This window comes from Alligator sinensis, unplaced genomic scaffold (assembly GCF_000455745.1).
Source record: "Alligator sinensis unplaced genomic scaffold, ASM45574v1 scaffold175_1, whole genome shotgun sequence".
NCBI classification, from domain to species: Eukaryota; Metazoa; Chordata; order Crocodylia; family Alligatoridae; genus Alligator; species Alligator sinensis.
The window spans coordinates 32,890-52,878 of NW_005842536.1; the positions used below are offsets into that span (position 1 = coordinate 32,890).

Sequence of the window (19,989 nt, forward strand, 5' to 3'; positions counted from 1 at the left end):
CTTTACATGAAAAAGCATGGTTTATGCCCATTAAATCTCCTGTTTTTATATCGTTAGGTGAGATATGATTCTTTACCATAAAAGTATTCCATATTTGTTGGCAAGGTTCTTTGAGTAGATGTGACCAACTGAGTAGTTTTATTAGACCAACTGAGTAGTTGGAAAAAAGTTCTTGGCAAGCTTTTGGGTGCAGTCACCCTTCTTTAGGCATAGGGAGTCTTCCTTAGAATCTCAGAGCAGCAGAAAATCCCTATGCCTGAAGAAGCGTGACTGCACCCAAAAGCTTGCCAAGAACTTTTTTCCAAATACTCAGTTGGTCTAATAAAAAATATCACATCTACTTGAAGAACCTTGCCTACCTATGTCCTATGGCTACAACCGAAAACCCAGGTTCCATATTTGTTTTCACTTTACATTGTGTTATATAATCCATAGCTGTACTACTTTGTGCAATGGTCCTATCAAAACACACACTCTAGAAAAGGCTCTAGCCAGAATATGTGCTGAAGCAACAGGATTAGAGTTGTTAGCTGCTACAGGAAGTGATATTGGTCATTCCAGTTGATTATAGTCTTTCCTCTGATTCAAAATTGACCCGCTTGTAAGCAAAAAGATATTTTCTGAATTTCAAGAGAGGTGAAAAGGTAGAACCGAGATGAACAAATTGAGTGGAATAGAGTGATTTATAGTGAGAAAACTACAGTACCTTTCTTTTAGTATTAGAGATGTATCTTGTGAAACAGGAAGGCAAAGGTCTGACCATTTCTGATGAGATTTAAATGCAAGCTTGTCTAACTTTATCCCAACAATGTATTTGGTGCAATAAAAGATATCACCCACAGAAATGCTTGCCTCTCATGTAATTCCTGGACCACCAGTTACCTCACTCCAGCACACACTAAAATTATTTATGTAATATAGTTTTTCACAACAAAGTACAGATAGTTCTTGCTTGCCTGTAAACTGCTGTGAGCATTTTCCAAACATTGACAATCCATTTAGTTGAAGAATTTATTAATAAACTATATCAGTTGTTACCCATTTTAGAAAAAGGAAATGTTTTTAATGCTAAAGAATGCCTTCCTTGGTTTGAAAATACAATATTTTTGTTTGAAAAAAGACCTCCAAATGTATTAATACATTTTGAAAAACCTAAAGGAAAGTAATTTCCCCCTGTCTCATATTTTTGCTAATGAATCCCCTTGTCCATCAGTTTTCAGCTCTTCTTGCATTATTACTAACAAATGAAACACTTCTCTCACTCTGGCTCTCATTTTATCTTGGCATTCCATTATTCTGCCTTTAACTGTGTCAAATTGAATGTTTCAACTATCTGTGTGACTACAATCACGTGGATCTTGTTGTCTTTGCAGCATACTGAAAGGCACTGAAGGTACAAAAGTATACTAATTGTAACCTTCTAGTGAAGGTTGAGGTAGCTTAATAAATTAAGATTATCTCTAGGACACAGTTTTTCAGTAATTGATTTAGAAAATTGCAGGTATCTTTAAAAGTTGCTGGATCATTTTGAAATTTTTCTGGTTAGATGTTCTGAACCCAAATATTTTTACAGCATCTAATACTTATGCCATTCTCTCCACCCAACACCCTTTGTCCAGTAGTACAGAGGTTTCTGGATGCGATGATCAGCCTTCTTCCATTGCTGAGTCAAGTGTTTATTCCCATGCTTCAGTTCATTCAGAGGAAAAAGAAGTCCAGGAAGGAGCACCCACAGCAGAGCCACTGAACACATCAGAAACTATCAGACAGATGCTCCAAGATGAAATGTTTAAACTAGTTCAGGTCAGACTGTCTCATTATTAAAAAAAATAATTTACACAGACTATGCAGTTTGAAAAACAAAGCTATTCCTTACTTCTTTTATGGGTTCCAGGTTTATGTTTTTGACTCAATGATTAGAAGTGTGAAAATAGTTTCAAAAGTTTTGTAGGAAAACTAGCTGTACTTAATTTTCACTTAATGTGTGTCATTCATGTACATTAAGGGAAGTTCTCAACCTAAGTAACTGTGTCATTAAGTGATAATGAATTAACTTGTGCAGGTGAAACTATTCCACTTTGATATTTTTCAAGATTCTATTTCCTTTCACTTAAGTAAAGAAAAACAAAGAGTTTTATGTTGTTACAGCAAACTCATTATATCACAGATACCTTAATTTACCATAAAAGAAATGCTAATTCATGGTACAGGCTAAGTACAAAATTGCCATTAAAAGATCAGTCTGTTTTTATCTTTTGTCAGTTTTAACAGAATAGCAGCTATAAACAGTGTCTAACAATGGATTTTTATGACCAAGGCCCAATTTAATATGTAGTATAAATGTCATCTTAATTTTGTTTATATTCCAGCTGCAGCAAATCAACTTTATGAGTTTAATGCAAATAGTGGGATCATCCTTTGCCAACCTGCCAAATATGCAGCACCTTTTGCAGCAGTCTCAATTTGTTCCACTGGGAGGAAGCCAGCTTTCACATGCTGCTGGAGGTGTAGAAAAATCTCTTCCTACCTATTCTTCAAATGGCTTTCCAGAAACTCAGCTCTCTGGTCAAGAAAATACTAGAAAGTCTGACAAAAAGAGTGGCTCTCACTCCCAGCAAATAAATGTCATAAATGATCAAGGCAAAAATGAAAATATACAGGTAGGTAAAAGAAAACCTCTCTCTCTTGGAACAGAAAGCACATCAACTAAATGAATCCTTTTTAAAATTAGGGAACTTTTCTGTAATAATTGCATTAGAATGCAGTGGTCCCATCCAGTAGGAACCATGCGTTGTAAAAAATTCACTGCTGTCTTATACATGTTTTAAACAGCTGGTGTATGTTCTTTTCTCATCTAGAATCGGTCAGACAGAAATGTTTCTTTAATCCCATCAGAGACCCAATCTCATGGAATAGGATTTACTCCAGCATCTCAAGATTTGCTTCCTTCAGCTCCAGCCAAACCACTTCATCTGTTATCTCCTTCTCCAGATATCCAGAAGCCACACAAACTTATTCCAGTCTCAAAAACTTCAAATTATGCAAGTGGATATCCTTTGCTTACACTTGAATCAGATTATCATTTCAAACCACTCAATGTATGTCCAGTAGGAATTTCACAAGCTTTTGCCATGCCACTTCTACAACCAAAAGTGGCTTGGGGTCCAACTGATGCCTTACAAAACCTTCAACCATTACAAACACTAGGAAACAAGAGTAAGTCTACAACAGCACACCTGAATGTGGATAAGTACGACCTTGAATTTATAAGGCAAGCACATGAGGAAAAGAAGAGGTGGGCAGAAGCTGTAAGTAAGGGACCTCCTAAACATCTACATGTAAATCAGTATGAAGGTCAGCAATATGTTGCACCTGAGCAGTACCTCTCTAGAAATATGAATGCAGAAAAGCCACTGATTGCTCAGCATGTTTCCTTCTGTGGGACTTCCCAATGTCCATCTGGAATTCCTCTACTACATCTGCAGCTTGATCCTGTACTTAGATTTCCACCAATTATCAGACAACTGACTGATACTTCTTTAATAACTGTTAGACCTACAACAAAGGAGGCTGATTGGAACACAATATATCACCCAGGAATAGCAATTCTTCATCATAACTTACCTCCAAAATACAAGGTAATAGATATTAGTAATATTTTTCTGTGGTTCAATTAAATAAGTCTTGTTTCTTTGTTGTACAACCTCTATCTTCACCCATCATGTAATGGGGCAAGGCCTCCCCCCAGTGGAAGTCAGAGGTGGTCCATCAGGATTACTGGAGGTTCCAGACATACATCCTTGCATCCCAGGCTACCCAGAAATCTTCCAGCTGTCTGGACTGAGGGAGAGACTGGGTACTAGAGCCTCCAGCAATATTAGACTGCCATCATATTCCATACAGGTAGAGGGGTGGATTCATCCACTAGTGAAGAATGAGGAGAGAGATTGTTAACAGCAAACATAATTAGGTAGATTTCTGATTGTACAGTAAATAGATTTCAATATAATACTAGCATGTAATATATTATTAGAAATTTGCAAGGGCAGAGAATATTAAACGGTAAAAAGATTCTGTCCAGAGAGTTGAATTTCCTTTAAATCACATCCACATTATGCATTTCCTTCATCCTCAGTAGCATACTTCAAAATGTTAAATGTTTTAGAGATTTAAATGTTTTTGGGAAAGGTTGTGCCAAAAAAAGGATTTTTCATAAAGTCAGACAGCTAAAGGAACTAAAGGTCTGAGCTCCAGCAGCAACCAACAGCAATATTTCTTTCTACACTCTTCCAATCCAAGACAGGTTTTTCTCCCAATTAGCATGGCTGAATTGGTGGGGGAGGGGGCACACAGGTGGAAAGACTGCAGGGTTGGAAGGAACCCGGCCCAGCCAGGAGTTGCTGTGGCTTTTCCTTTGTTAGGCTGGGCTGGGTCCAGCTTCTGTTGTCTTCCCCGGAGAAGCAGAACTACAGCAGGAGGTAAATGGGGGATATGTAAGGAATGGAGGGAGCAGGCACAGAGGAGCAAAGTGGGGGTGGGTAGGCTGAAGGAGGCAGTGGGGGAGCAGGGGTGGGGAAGGCAGTTGGTAGGGGGTAGGCTTCAGGCAGATCAGGGGCTAAGAGAGGTATGGAGTGGCGGGGGCAGGCATGGAGGAAGGGAAGGGAAGCGTGGCAGGGGCTGCATGTAGAGGGCAGGCAACAGGGGGTTAGGTGTGAGATGACAAGGGGCAGGGGACTGATGGGCAGGGATGTGACCCTTCAGCCCCTGCCCCTGCTGTCCCTGTCACAGCAGTGGGAAGGATGTATTGAAAATGGCCTATCACTAATTAGAGTCTAAGCATGAAAAATTATAACAAACTTATAATTCTCCATATATAGAATCTAATTTCACCCGGTGGGGGGGGAACAGTCATCTTAAAATCAAAGTTTTCTTAGAATCAGGTAAATACAGTAATCCTTAGGGTGGTTTAGCTGCAGTTTAAACCTGAAGCAGACAGACACTACTGTTTAAATCTTTCTGAAACAGTTCAAAAGTGTATGTGGAAAATCAAGTAGTTTTGAACCAGTTCATTGAACTGATTTAGTGTGGCACGTGGACACCAAGCATTCTGTGACATGGTTCCAGTTAGTTCTCCAGGCATCCCAAATGGTATTCCCCCCACTCCCACCCCCCAAGCCCTTACTACTGCAACTGACCCCTCTAGTGCACAGCCAAAACTCTGCTCCCTCCCTTCTTCTCCACCGCCCCCCCCCCCTGTTTGCACATTTTATCCAAGAGCTGCCTTGGACTGGTTGTTCAGTAACAGATATCTTTTTAACAACCAGCTGTGTCCTTGTTCCCTACTTGACCACAAACCCTCAGCATGTGCCCTCAGCCCCTGAAAACCAAGTGTGGGTCCAAGCACTTCTTCCCCCTCCCCACCAACTCAGGTAAGCACATTGCAGCCTGACCATTTGCAGGCTTTTGAAGTTTATTGAACCCATGTTTAGGAAATGGGAAAGCAGAAAATTGACGATGTCGCAAAACACAGGTCACCCACCCCTAGGACTCCAAAAGCATGGGTGCTAGTAATCCCCTCCCACCTGCCCACTGCAAGGAGTAAGTGCTCACTTCTACCCCCTGGTATTGAAGCCATGGCATTTCAAAAATTTTGAACCGGTTCCCAATCAGTGATATTTTAGAATGGTTCAGTTGTTACTTGTGTCTGCACCTATCTGTCTCTTACATTATTTTGTGTAGTAATCTAAAAATCTGCTCCCTAATTTCAATTCCAAGATCTTGATTTGGCTGCTATTATTTGGTTGCTTTTTTTTCCAGTTACTTCAATAGGAGTTGCAGCCACGTGCCTGAGGTTAGACTGAACCTGCTATGTAGTGTAATCCAGTCTGTTCTGGATTTGTTGTTATTTCTCTTTTACAGCTTTCTCATTTTCCTTCTCTCTGAACAGTTCCAAGCACCAAAACTCATCCCACTTGAAAATCTCATTGCATTTGAGCAAAGGCGCCAACATATCAGTGCACCATGTCCCCTTGTTGGACAAGAGCATTCTGAACCAATTCAGTTGTTGAAAGCTGATAGTGAATCATTTGAATCAAGACATCTACGGAATAATAAAAAAAGGCAAGGACAAATTTTCAAGATTTGTTTTTCATTTGCAGAGATGTACTGGTAATCTGAGCCTTCTGCCCTTGATGTCAGTAGAAGTTTTTGCAGTGAGAACAATTGGACACTAAATAATATGAGAAAGATGATAATGGAATATAGAATGTTTCACTTCTAGATCTGTGGTGTACATTTTTGTTACCCTCTCTTGACCGTTCATTGTGTACTGAGTCTGTGCAGGAAGTGATTTGGTTGTCATCAGCTATTTTGCATCACAAAATGATCACCGTTGCTAGTGAACTTGTAGTTTTCAAAAAAGTGGACCATTAAATGGCATGTCTGATTTTAATTGAGGATAAGATTGTGAAACTTTCCTCATTTTTGAGTCTGCTGAATCCAGCAGAGAGAACAAAGGTTCCACTGATTTTAAGTCAATGCAAGATTGGACTCTCATCTCAGCTAATTTTCTTTTGCTGGGTATGTCATGATTTCAGGTGGTTTTTACTTTGCATTAACCTGGATCATTAATCACCTAGAAAGTGCAAACAATAGAGCGATGTTTAAACTTGCTTCAACTTGCCTTTAAGTTGTTCTGTAGGGCAGTGGTTCCCAAATTACACACCATCAATTTAAAATGATACAATCTTAAGTACCACCAGCAAATTTTTATCATATAAAGTAATTATAATAAATCTGTTAACATGTACCACTGACAGGTTGTCTGCATACCACTGGGGGTACCTGTACCACAGATTGGGAACCACTGCTGTAGGGTCAATAGATGTTGTCAAGAAACTTCAGAATAATTCTGTTTACCCTGAAAGAGAGAATGATATCAAATCCCCCAGAGCAGTGTGTCCCTTTTGCAATTATCACATTTTCTCACATAGATAGTCACCTTTTTCCCAAAACTGCCCCCCCCCCAAATTGCGATGCATGTTTTAAGCAATGAAGCTGTTTTCTTCACTTCAAAACAAACCAGCCTGGAGAAATTGTGCATGTCCTACAGATGCCAAGATAGCAGAGTCCTGTGTTAACCTTCTCGCAGCCATAGCTATTGGCTTAGCATTGTAGCTTGTGCCAGAAGCAGTAAGTGAGCTTCTGGTAGAATCTTAATGAGGCTTGTGATGTGGAAACAACATTTTATTTACAGGGACTTGCATAAATAACTGCTTACAACAAAGAACTAATTCTTGTTACTGTCTTTGCAAGCAGGGTTGATAACCCAAGAAAAAAATTGTAACTGATAATCTGCAAACTTCTTACTGACAACCAAACATTTTTATTGACACCGTGTTGTTTACTCAGGGGCAGGCAGTTATTTCGGGCGGAGGGCCACTTACTGAGTTTTGTCAAGCTGGTGAAGGCCACATGGGTAGCCTCGCCATCTTGTAACCGGAAGTCCCACTGCCTAACCCCTGACCTTTGCCACCAGACATCCTCCCTTGCCCCCAGAAGTACTCTTTTCAGCAAGGGGTTTTGCCATCTCAGAACTGGAAAAATGGTTTATATATTCTAAAAAGCAAACTTTGACAGCCCCTTCATTAATTTAATTTCTAAAAATGTTTTTGACTTGATTTACATGTTTGTATAGTGCACATAGAGGTGATTGCACAATAGCTTAAAATGAAGTCTTACTCTTGTATATTGTGGGGGGGTGTAGGTTTTGGGGGGCTGTGGGTGTGAGTGGATATGTGGGGTATGGGTAGGTATGGGGCCCAGGGGGCTGTGTGGGGGTAGGGTGGCTGGGGTTTGTGTATGGCAGTGTGGGGGGGGGGCATGTGTGTGGTGGGGGGGGCTTGTGGGACTCACCCTATGAATACACACACACACACACTGTGCCCCTGTGCTTGCATATACACACATTGTGCCCCTGCGCCTGCACACACACATACACTGTACCCCTGCTCTTGCGCGCGCACACTCTGCCCCGAGCATGCGCGCACACACATGCACACGCACACTTTGCCCCTGAGCCTGCACACACACACACACACACACACACACGCGCGCTGCTAGAGCCTGCGCATGAATGCACCCACGCACAGAGCCACTGAACCTGCATACACACATACCTCTCCCCACTGTGCCAGCACGGTCCCATGCTCCGCAGTCCAGTGATGCAGCCAGGAGCCACAGCTGTGTGGTGCTGAAGCAGGCAACTGGCTGGGGGTGTGGCAGGGCTAAGTTGTTCAAGCCTGTAAGCCTGCTGAGGGCTCCCCCTGGATCCTACTGCCCCTGGCCCTTGTCAGCTTTGGCAGGCAGCTAGGAGCAAATAAATATTAATTTAGTAAATTTTTTAGGTGCCCTGTGGGCCAGATAGAATGGCCTGGCAGGCTAGACCAGCCTGCAGGCCGTATTTTGCCTGCCCCCATTCTTACTTATGTACATTTTATATAATGTAAATGTAACTCTTCAGAGAGGCTCTGTCCTGCTGCCAGGTCCCAGTTAGAAGGGTCGAATTGGAATTTAACATCAACCATAGCCAAACCATAGCCAACCATAACCATAGCCAACCATAACCAATTTAACATCAACCATTAAAACAAAAAAATGTTTGGTTGTCAGTAAAAAGTTTGCAATAAAAAAGTTTTTCTTGGCTTGGCATACCAGTTTGACTGCAGCAATGGTTTTACACTGTGCTGTCCCCCTCTGGGGTTTCCCCTACACTGATGCCCCTGACTGTACCCTACAGCATGCTTCTTCCCTCAGCCTACCCCCCAGCCTTACCTGCACTGGACCCAATCCCCCTATCCCAGCACAGACCCCCACAGAAACCTATCTGCCACCCAGTAGTAGTATAGGCAACCCCGGACACAACAGCAGCAGTACATGGCTGAGAAAACACTCCCTATAGGGTGCTACGCCCACATACCAGGTGGTGCTGCTGTTCTCTGCTGGAGCTTCAGTCAAGTTGAGGCTGCACAGTGTTTTTACTGATGACTGAAGTTCTTTGTTGTTTTGTTGGTTTTTTTCTGCAGACTTTACTGATAGACATTTTTAGCCTGAATTTTTTTTAACTGACAATCTGTAAATTTACTAATAGTTGATAGCCCTGCTTGCAAAGGTCAGGAGATACCCTTATATGAACAGAGTAGGTTCTCCTGGGAACATAGTGTCCAGCTGGCACCAGAAACTTCTTGGTGCCACACTTTATGGATTGTCTGTGTTCCCAGGAGGATTGAGTCTGTCTCAGTCAGTCAGTCAGTCTTTTTTTTTCTACATTCTGCCTTCCAATATGTGCACCTTCCAAAAAAAAGTGCATATTTTGTTTGGGAGTGTGTTGTATGTGGGAAAATATGTTTTAGCGCTTTCAGTACTTTGAAATACTTACAGTGCTTTGAAAACACACTCTTAAACTTAGATTTTGACACCTAAGTAAAAGAGTAACTGGAGTTTAAAATACCTTGTTTTAAATTGTGTATGTTATAATATTTAAGCCAGTATATATCCTTTGAAAACTCTGACATTAAATATTTTTAAAGAAACTTCACAGTTCTTTCAAGAAAACAAGTTATGTATATGTGTTTGTTTATTAGATTTACATGCTACCATTCTCACCAATTAGGATGGCTTGCAGAGCAAAATAACTCAAAATAAACAAAAATAACTTATAAAAGCCAGTAGAGTTTAAAATAAGCTGTAGAACAAAGTTGCATCTTAAGAATTATTCATTGATAGAAACGTAGATTTATTTCATGCTACAACATTTCTTATAGGGTTCTCTGTGAGTATAGTATTTTTCCTTTCATTGTAGGCAAAAAATAACATAAATAATGTTTTATTGAATCAGCATGCAATTTTGGTAAGAAAATTTTGATATGTTTCAGATTCACTGTTGTATATTTTATGAGCACTTAGACGTAGCTTAACTATATTAGTTTTTGTTAGGCAATAAAATGCTATTCTGGTTAAGTCTCAGTAAACCAATAGTTATTTTTTCCATTTACCTTAGTTTTCTCAAATTTCTGGTATATAATAAGATAGTAACTGTTTTTTTTCCTCCTTATTAGAAAGATAAATGTTTCCAGTATCAGTGAGGTAATTTTTTTAGCTGTAATTAATATTTTAACAGACAGAAGAGGCGTGCTGAGAATCAGATAAAAGAGGAGAAGGAAAAGAAAAAAACAAGTGTGACATTCCGTCCAGAAGATTCTATTATTGGTAGCGACGATATAGAAGTAGCTGTTAAAACAGACACACAGGTATAAGAAAATGGTCATAATTCTTTCTTTCCTCTTTAATATTTTAAAACACTGATACAAGAGAAACAAGATACTAAACCAAATATCCTGATAAATCTTATAGATACCCTTTCCTATCGCTTTCTAAGTGACACCACGTGCCTCTTCCCAACACACGCACATTTTTCATTAATTCTTCTTTTTTTTCCAAGAAATTCTTCTTTTAGCAGAAAAAAATCGTTTTTATTCTTGTAAAATGCTTTACCACATTTTCTAGTAAAACCAAATTATCCAATATTATATGTGGTATCTAAGAATATGAAACTGGTGACAGGAACAAAATTGAAAATATAAGTTTCAGCTGAAAATTAAAAGATGCCCTGCCATCCCCCAAATGTCACTTTCATCCCCTTCCTCTGCCTGATCTGTTGCCCTATCTGCTGCTGTACTGTCTGTCCCCTCCTGATCTGTTGTGTGCCACACAGAGGCTGCCTGTGCCAAGTGTGACACGTCGCTGGTTGGTTACTGCTGCTCTGAGGTATATAGATTTAGAAAAGACAGAAATATATTGCCATGAAAGCTGGTTAATATTGAAATAGACAAGTAGCATAATCAAACTGGAATAGCATATTTGCATGTTGTGCAAGACATCACTGGATTTGATATTTTCCCTGCATTAACTTCAAGAAAAGTGCAGATGGCAAAACCGACCACTGTACATCGCTTTTGTAGATCTAACCAAATCATTTAACACTGTCAGCAGAGCAGGCCTATTTGCAGTCCTAGAAAAGATAGGATGCCCACAAGTCCTGTTAAGTCTTTTACATTCCTTCCACAACATGAAAGCAACTGTTTGGTTTGATGGGTCCACTTCGGACAGCTTCGTAATGAAAACTGGAGTGAAGTAAAGATGTGTTCATGCCTTTACACTTTTTGGAATCTTCTTGGTACTTCAGAAGTGCACGTTTAAAGATATGGAAGGTGGAGTGTACCTTCACACAAGATCAAGTGGGAAACTCTTCAACCTGTCACAACTCAAAGCAAACACTACAGTTAGAAAGGTGCTTATCAGGGAGTTTCTATTTGCTGAAAATGCTGCCCTTATAGCCCATGACAAAGACCTACTACAAGAACTCATGGATTGCCTTTCAAGAGCTTGTCAAGCATTTGCTCTCACTATCAGCACAAAGAAAACAGTTGTACTAGGACAGGGAGTTCCACAAGATCCATCAATGACCCTTAATGAGAACCAGCTAGAAGTAGTCCAGAAGTTCAGCTACCTAGGCTCCACAGTGAGCACCAACCTCTCACTTGGTGAAGAATTTAATGTTCGCATCGGAAAGGCTGCCACCACTTCCAGTGGACTAACTAAATGAGCATGGAACAACTCAAGGCTTACCATCAAGACCAAAATGCTGATGTACAAAGCTTGCGTACTCAGCACTCACATGTATGGTGGGGAAACATGGACAATTTGTGCACATCAAGAGAAAAGTTAAACAGCTTCCACCTGCACTGCTTACACCACATACTCAGCATCAAATGGCAAGATAAAATTCCCAACGCAGAGGTTCTTCAAAGGGCAAATGTACCAAGTGTGACAGCCCTACTTGGACAGAGATAACTGCGCTGGCTAGGCCATTTGAGCAGATTGGAAGATGCACGTATACCCAAGGACATGCTATGTAGGGAACTGTTGGAGGGAACAAGAATAGCAGGATACCCCAAGCTTTGCTATAAACACCCATGCACGTGAGAGATGAAGGCATTTGGAATTGATCCTGGCCAATGGGAAACCCTGGCAAGCATCAGAACAAGTGACGTCATTGTCTCCACCAGGGCATTAAAGCCCATGACAGAAATTGACTCCAACAGCTTGAAGAGAAAAGAGTCCATAGGAAGCAAGCATTCCTGAACCACCCAACCATGACGCATACATTTGCAACCATTGCCACAGATCATGCAAATCTCAGATTTGGACTGTTCAGTCACACGAGGCACTGCAAACCATCTACGTCATAGGTCGCGATATCCATTGTCTCTCGCAGATGAAAGGATGCCATTGACAATGTTGTGCAAGACATCACTAGATTTGCTTCCAATAAATACTTATGAGATGCTAAAAAGGATTTTATCAGCATTAAAAAAAAATCACTTTATGGTTATTCCTATGATCACCTTGATTTTTTCTGGGAAAAAATCTAATGCATCCACAGTTTTATACAGTTTTGGAGCTAAGCTGACATTTATACACATGAGTACATACAATGATAGGCTGTGATATTGTAAATTGTAAAACTCTCTTTGTGTTTGTTCTTCAAATGCCTCCTATGCTGCTTTTAAATTTGACGGAAGGTGAACATGGTAGTATCAGGACCAGATTCATATAAAGAGTGATACAAACCAAGATTAAGTAAATCAAAAACAACAAACAAAGAAAAAAACACAATTAAAAAAAATACAAAATTAAGTGATCAACCTGTCTGATTCCATTTTTGTCTAGGTATAATGCCATAATGAAAGAAAGGAGGTAGAGAAATTATGCTTTCTAATAAGTTTTAAAAACCTGCTCAAAGGCAACATGTTTAAAAGTTAAAAGCATCAAGAAATCCTGTAACCAGATCAATCACATTTTTCTCATATTAGGTTCAGCAAACAGAATCCAGCTGTTATCTAGCAGATGATTTTGTCACTTCACTTGGTATGTATATGTATATTCCTTTAAAAAAAAGTCAAAATCTAAGATGTGTCTAAGGCTATGAACCAAACACATGCTTTCTTTAAACTGGCTGTTTATCAAGGGAGCAAAAGAACATTCATGGAAAAAAAAGAGTAGTCATCTTTCTTTATGGATTATTAGGTCATCATTATATCTAATCTTGCTAGAGCAAGAAAAAGAGAATCCATTCCCTGAACATGAATAGTAAAGAAATATATGTATTTTGCTTTAGAACATAGAGACAAATTAAATTTCTGTATTACACACATGTATTATATACATTATATTACCCAAAGAAGAATGTCTTGCCATTCAGAAGCTTGTCTAGCTATCCCAACTATACTGTACAGTTGTTCCAAAAAAGATATCACCCTAAGAAATCCTTGCACTCATATATGTTACTTACACATGCACACCCTAGCCCCTCCCTTTAAACATGATCTGGCTAAATTCAGGATTGATTCAAGTTGATGCAACTCCAAAATTCAGTGGAGTAGGATCCTTTCAGATAAGTAATGAAATTGGGGAAATATTTTTACCAATATTTTTTTTAACATTTTTAATGAAATATGCTTAAATTTGTCTAAAAATACACGAAATAGTACACTTGCAGTGGTAAATTAGCCAGTTGTATTATAAAAGGAAGCTTATTGGTATATTTTTCCTTTCATCTTACTTTAGTTATATACAATCATTTTATTTTACACCATTTTAGACCCACTCAGAGATGCTGTCACTACTTCAGCAGCTCTACACTTCATGGCTTCCACAAGGAAAAAGCCTACAGAGGTTCAAGATGCAAGTACAAATACAGATCCAGGTAATATGACAGCTGTAACCCATTTTGGCTGTTACTTTACTGTCTTACAACCATTATTATTACTTTACTGTCTTACAGCCATTTATTTTCCAGTACTGCTTTTTGAGTATTGTAATATTTTCTCATTTTTTATTTGTAAACGTGTCCAAAAATATTGTTAGATTTGGTTTTGGTATTGTGATTTTTAAAAATGTAAATGTATAAATTATATAGTAATCAAAACTTGTGGCTGAGGTTTTATATTTTTATTAGACCAACTAGATATTTGCAAAAAAAATTCTTTATTTGCAAGCTTTTGGGCACAGGGACCCTTCGTCAGGCTTAGGAGATTACAAAGACTGTAAAAGTTCTCCTAGGCAGAAAATGAAAACTCATATTTCACAGGAGAGCTGAAGGTATAGTAAAGTTTCCTGTTTGGAACAGTTCATTTTGTGCAGATTGGGCTCAGAGAAAAGTTGGAAAAGTCTTTTTACCTCAAAGTTTTCTGGTGGTAAGCAGGATGTTGAATCATATTCTTTCTGGTTATGATGTTTCATATTTCATAGAAGACTGGAAAGATTAAATGCTCTTCTGGGCAGGAATCTCTTTTGTGGAGAGGCATCTCCATGCTCTTAGAATGCAAATTAGATCAAACAAAGGCAGGAACTGGGTCTAGGTTTCGGGTGGTAAATTTGGCTTCCTTCTTGTAAAACTATCAAGTTTTCATATTAAAAAGCAGCTAAAATTTGATATCTTCCATGAGTCAGGTATTCAGGTTGTTTCCGTACTGGTCCAGAGGCAAAAGGAATCAAAATTAATGGCAGATGTGATAACTTTTATTAAATCAACTAGATATTTTGCAAAAGAAAATTCTTTATTTGCAAGCTTTTGAGCACAAGCACCCATCATCAGGAATATTTTAAAGATTGTAAAAGTTAGTAAAGATTGTAGGAGATTGCAAAAATTGTAAAAGTTCTCTTAGGTAGAAATGAAAATACGTATTTCACAGTATATAATAGAAGTTTCTATTCCTGAAGATATTCAAATAAAAAAATTACAACCATGCTATTATAGTGAAGCAGATACAGCCTACACTAAATACCAGGTAGAACAATTATTTTTGTTTAACTTCATTATGTAAATGAAAATCATCACTTAAAAAGGGAAGAGGGTAGTACACCTATGGAGCTATCAGAAGTCGTTACAGACCAAGTATAGAGCTATTGAAATAGCTAAACTTAATTATGTCAAAGAATAAGATCATTCAGAAGCCAAGATAATTGTTACTACTTGTGGAATAGAGAGGTACGTGCATGGAGCAAGTAAATGAGCCATAAAATAAGCCATTAAACCATTCTTCTATGTAAAGTCTGTGTTTTGTAGTGCCCAAAACAGTTATCAATTTTAGTTCCCTAGGCCCATCTTCTGAAAGTGTTTTATAGGCTACTCTTGAGAACAAGGAGTATGAAGAAGTTAGAGATTGGTTCAGTGAAGTGTTTTTTCCTCTGGTGATTTGGAGTTTTTAACCGTTATCATTTTTCTGTAGCAGTGAGAGAGGGGCACAAATTTACAGTGACCTTCCAATAATTAGATTCTAGACATGGAAAATTATAACATTTTAAATTTTTCATATATAAAATCTAATTATTTGGTGGTTGTCTTAAATTCAGAGGTGCCTTGGTTTCAAGTAAATATGGTACTTCTCTTTTCTTTGAAAATGTTTGTTAATGGATAATAAGTATTATGTTTTCACATAACATTTTTTACTTGTCTTTATATTAATCCATTTTAATTTTTCTGTTTTCTTACCAATCAAGTTCTCAGGTCACATCAGGATGTCGAATTTGGCTCTGAAGATGTATTTTCTGAGCCTGGAAAAAAGCAATCAGCCACTTCTGCTCCTGCATCAGGTGTGGTGTCTGGCTTTGTCATCTGTTGATTGTCAGTGCTTTCTGTAAAAATAAGTTTTGTATTTTATCAAATAAATATATCCACTAGCTGAATTGTCAGTATATTGTAGAAGGCACATGAGCAGTTGAAAGTTAAGTTGAAATACAATCCATACCCCTAAAGAAATCCAAGACTGTTTATGTTAGGCAAATAGGACTTAACACTCAATAACATATGCATGAGTAGTTGGAAGTTACGCTTACAGTTTGGCAAGTCGCATTTTATGATTTTTTAATAAGTTAATGTGGTACTTTGTCCAGTAGTGGTTTGGGAGTATTGAGCATGTCAGATTAATATTTGAAATGTCATACATGTTCACCCAACATGCCTGCTATAAGCAGTAGTTACTGTAATATAAAATAAATATTTCACGAAAAGATTTCTGTGAGTGCACTTCAGAAGTCCATAGTCCATGCTTTTGTCTTGAGAAAGGCAATCTTCTTTCTCGTATTTTTCCTCAGGGTGTTGTCCCTCTGATCTTTCAAACTAGTTTTTGCAAAGTGGCATCTGATTTGTGTTTTTTGCTGAGAACTTTTCTGGGGAGTAGGTGGGAAGGTGAAGGGGTGTGATTTGTTCAGAGGAGAGTGTATGGTGAGGATTTTTTTGGTTTGGCATGGGGTTTCTGTTTGTTTGATTTTACAGTTTTAAGCACCTGAATATGGGGATTTGTAATGGAGATACCCTTTTAATGCCAATATTTTAATATATTTCCAATTAGAATGTATAGCTAGCAGAAGGAGGATTACTATAATTTTATTAAATTTGTCTAGACCCATAGAAATCAGAGATGGGACAGACCTGTTAAGTCACCCAGATAATTTTTTCTTGTCAGTATGATTGTTACCAGCCGTGTTTTGTTCATTTTCGATTAAGACTGCCACTTTGGGCATGCTGTTCTGTGCTCTAGTAATTTATTGCATTGCAAAATAATGTGTGTTCTACGGGGTTTATTTCCCTAATATGTTGTGTGTTTAAAGCAAGACATCAAGTTGGGGAGTTTTAAGTAAGAGACTGTTTTGGAAACAAGTGATAATTTATAGTGTTCTATAGCACCATTTTCTATTTTAATTTTGCTCTAAAAATTATGATGAATGAATATTAAATAACAGTATGACATAGTATATCAAGTACACTTAGTCTTGTAAAGTGCTGTGATGACAAGCTTTCTTTAATCCTTCAGTAAGTACATGTCTGTTTCTAAATAGTTTTTCAAATATGCCAGGAGTATTTACCATATGTGGCAATTCCTTTCTTTTATAGAGCAATTGCTTTCAAGTGTCCCTCAGATGTTGACATCAGATGCGTACTTAAACCTTAGGTTTCCCCCTGCAGCAGAAGAGAAGCCTGATGCTACACCTGACTTGGTTAGTGCTCAGGAATATTTTTCTCATAAAAGAATTTCAGCATGCTATTTGTAATTATTCGCATGTACTTGAGTTCACCTCACCAGTAGCTATGAAACCTTATAGAAGCACTTAGTTATGTCTTTGGAATAAAAAAGTATCTTGTTCAATTCAACCACCTAAACTAATAAATGGGTTAGAGTTGGAGATAATGAGCAGTCTACCACACGTGTATATGATGTGTATTGCTTTTTGATTTTTTTCTCCTGTGGTTCAGGTTGGACACAAATATATCAGCGTGATTGACATTGAAGATAATGATCTCCTGAAGGATTTGCCTGTCATACCTGAATCTACAGAAACGATAGGTGCCACACAACAACTTGAGAGCCTTGAAGTGCCATCTTCTGCCAAACTGCATCATTTGGCAGCCTCTGTCACTAATGCAGTTCCTCCCAGTGATTTTCAGAGAAAAGGTAACAATGACTCATATATTTATTTATTTAGCAAAAAAAAAAGCTAACAAAAACTTTCATTGTAGTGCCATTTCCCTTCTATCTGAAAGACCCTCAGCCATTTTTCCATTCTTTTCTACTCCCTTCAAGCCCTAGCCCTTCCACTTGAGAAACTCCAGAGTTGCTCTGCACTTTGTTTTTCCCTTTGAGCTCCTTCCCTTTTTGAGACGCTCTGTGATTCTTCACCATTCGCACTGTTGTCATCCCCTGGCAATGGAGCCTGCACTGCTAGAGCGTTGCCTGTCAAAAGGGATAGGATTCCACAGTAGTGAAAGGGCTCTGTGAAATGCAGTGATGTCTTGACAGAATTCCCACTTGTTGCCAAGCAGAAGGGACAGTGGACATTTTCCAACCCTCCCTTGTGACAGATCCCCAGATCTCTGCAGGTTCTGGGATAATGAGAAGAGGTGAATGTTTTTCTTTGGTTTGGGAGCAAGAAGATTTATATACTAAAGAGACCATTTTCTTTAATCCTGTTTGCCCCTCAAAACATGGAGGTAAATCTCATGTACATGCCTACACCTTTAATATTGAAAAGTTTGAAGGTGACACTGTTCCTACCCCCTCCCCACTTTTTTTTTCCCTCAAGATAAACATCTCCAGCATGTATCATTGCAAATACAAGAAGAGAATATAAAGTCAGATTCTTTCAGAGACAGCCTGACTTGGAACCTGATGCATGAGGATGTTAGCACCATCCCCTCTCCAGGGCTGTCAGCCAGACTGATTAGCAAAGAATATCTTTCCACAAAACTTCAGGAAATGGATATACAACTGCTGGCACTACAGAACATAGCAGAGAACATGGAGAAGGATTTCAGCAACACTAAACTTGTGAGTTTAGACCGTCTGTCTGCTCCCCTTTTTGAAATAGATTATTTTGTTTTGTCTTTCAGTTAAAATTAGAATTTAGATTTTGTAATGATATATTTCCTAGCCAGGTTTGTATATTTAAAAAAGGAAGGATTACATACTGTCCATTTACCTTCAATGTTGAATATGTAAGTCATAGAATCATAGACAAGTAGGACTGGAAGGGACCTCTGGAGGTCATCTAGCCCAACCCCCTGCCTGAGCCAGGATCCTCCCTATCCAAACAATCAGCCCTGTCACACATCTTCAATGCATAACACCCTAATCTGCCACAGTTAAAGGAGGGGGACAACAATGGCAAATATCCTTTTGCTGGAAGGATTATTAAAATATGCTCAAGAGATCCAAGGAAGAGGGCCATGTCCCTCACTACAGAGGAAGCGCCGCCACCCCCCCGCCCCCCCCAGTACATACCAGTGTCTGACTTTGGAATAAAATTGCTTCCTGGCCCCAGTGTGGTGTTTGGTCTGATCTTGAGCATAGAGGCATGACTATCTAGCCAGGAACCTCCATAATTTTGTCACAGCAGGAGCATTGGCACACGCCAGGTATAATCTCCAGCCTTGGCTGCAGCCAACATCCAGTGCCTCTGCGAGAGGCAGAAAAAAAAACCTGGCACATTTAGCAAAAGGAGCAGAAAAAAACCCCCTTCCCAGCGCCATTTGGCAACCAGAAAAGCCCAGAAGCCTGGGCAAGACATGTAGTGTAGCACTGGGCAAGACTTGTATACGACACCTTTGGTTCTTCCACTGCCAGTAATCTATGAGAATATTAAGAAAAAGAAATGAGAAAAAGAAAAATGTTAAATGATTTTTAAGAAAAAAAATCACTTTAGAACAATCCTTTTAAAGAATTTTTGATATATGGTTGTTTTTGTTCCTGTCTCAGTTAGTAAATACAATAGAAGATTTAGGAATGGCTGCTGATCCTGACATAGGGGCTACTTCCTTGTTCTCAGAAGGCATTGGAGTTCTAGATGAAGGTATGTGTCAGGGGAATGGCAGATAGAAGGCCATGTGTTTAACTATGGAATTCTGCAAATTTATTATTATCACTTTAATGTTGCCTTAGAAGGTTTCAATGAACAGTATACTAGATATTACAAAGCTGGCAAAAGATCAGCTTACTCATCCAAAAGAAAATGAAAGGTAGAAAATCAGGATATCGATATATGAAGTGTTTACTCAACATTATTGTACTTGAAGATACACACGTATGCTCTTAATTGTTTCCATGGCTTAGATGCAGAACCCAATCTTGAATGTTAGAGATGATGGTACTTACTGCTGCTCTCTTGTAAAATCAGATACATTGTATGTATAGACTTGCTCATTACATTGTATAATGTGGTAATTTGATTTCTGAGGCCATGTCCACACATGCATGGACATTTGGTTCCCTGGAGACAGCTAGTGGTGGTGCACCTTGTGCCGCCACTAGTTGTCCCCTGGGGAATGGCTGTGCCATGTGCACTCTGGAAACCAGCAAGGTGGCCTGGGGGGTG

General features: G+C 38.9%; 1 protein-coding gene across 1 annotated transcript in view; it reads left to right on the plus strand.

Moving 5' to 3' along the window:
• LOC102387039 (protein JBTS17-like) overlaps positions 1 to 19,989 on the plus strand; it is a 68,916-nt gene that overhangs the window by 31,096 nt on the left and 17,831 nt on the right. The window contains exons 11-22 of the mRNA XM_006031870.3: positions 1,623 to 1,803; positions 2,370 to 2,660; positions 2,859 to 3,638; positions 5,948 to 6,120; positions 10,178 to 10,307; positions 12,933 to 12,987; positions 13,721 to 13,825; positions 15,622 to 15,714; positions 17,015 to 17,118; positions 17,375 to 17,573; positions 18,202 to 18,446; positions 19,374 to 19,467. Of these exons, the coding sequence (XP_006031932.2) occupies positions 1,623 to 1,803; positions 2,370 to 2,660; positions 2,859 to 3,638; positions 5,948 to 6,120; positions 10,178 to 10,307; positions 12,933 to 12,987; positions 13,721 to 13,825; positions 15,622 to 15,714; positions 17,015 to 17,118; positions 17,375 to 17,573; positions 18,202 to 18,446; positions 19,374 to 19,467 (2,450 nt within the window). The remainder of the gene's footprint in view (positions 1 to 1,622; positions 1,804 to 2,369; positions 2,661 to 2,858; positions 3,639 to 5,947; positions 6,121 to 10,177; positions 10,308 to 12,932; positions 12,988 to 13,720; positions 13,826 to 15,621; positions 15,715 to 17,014; positions 17,119 to 17,374; positions 17,574 to 18,201; positions 18,447 to 19,373; positions 19,468 to 19,989) is intronic.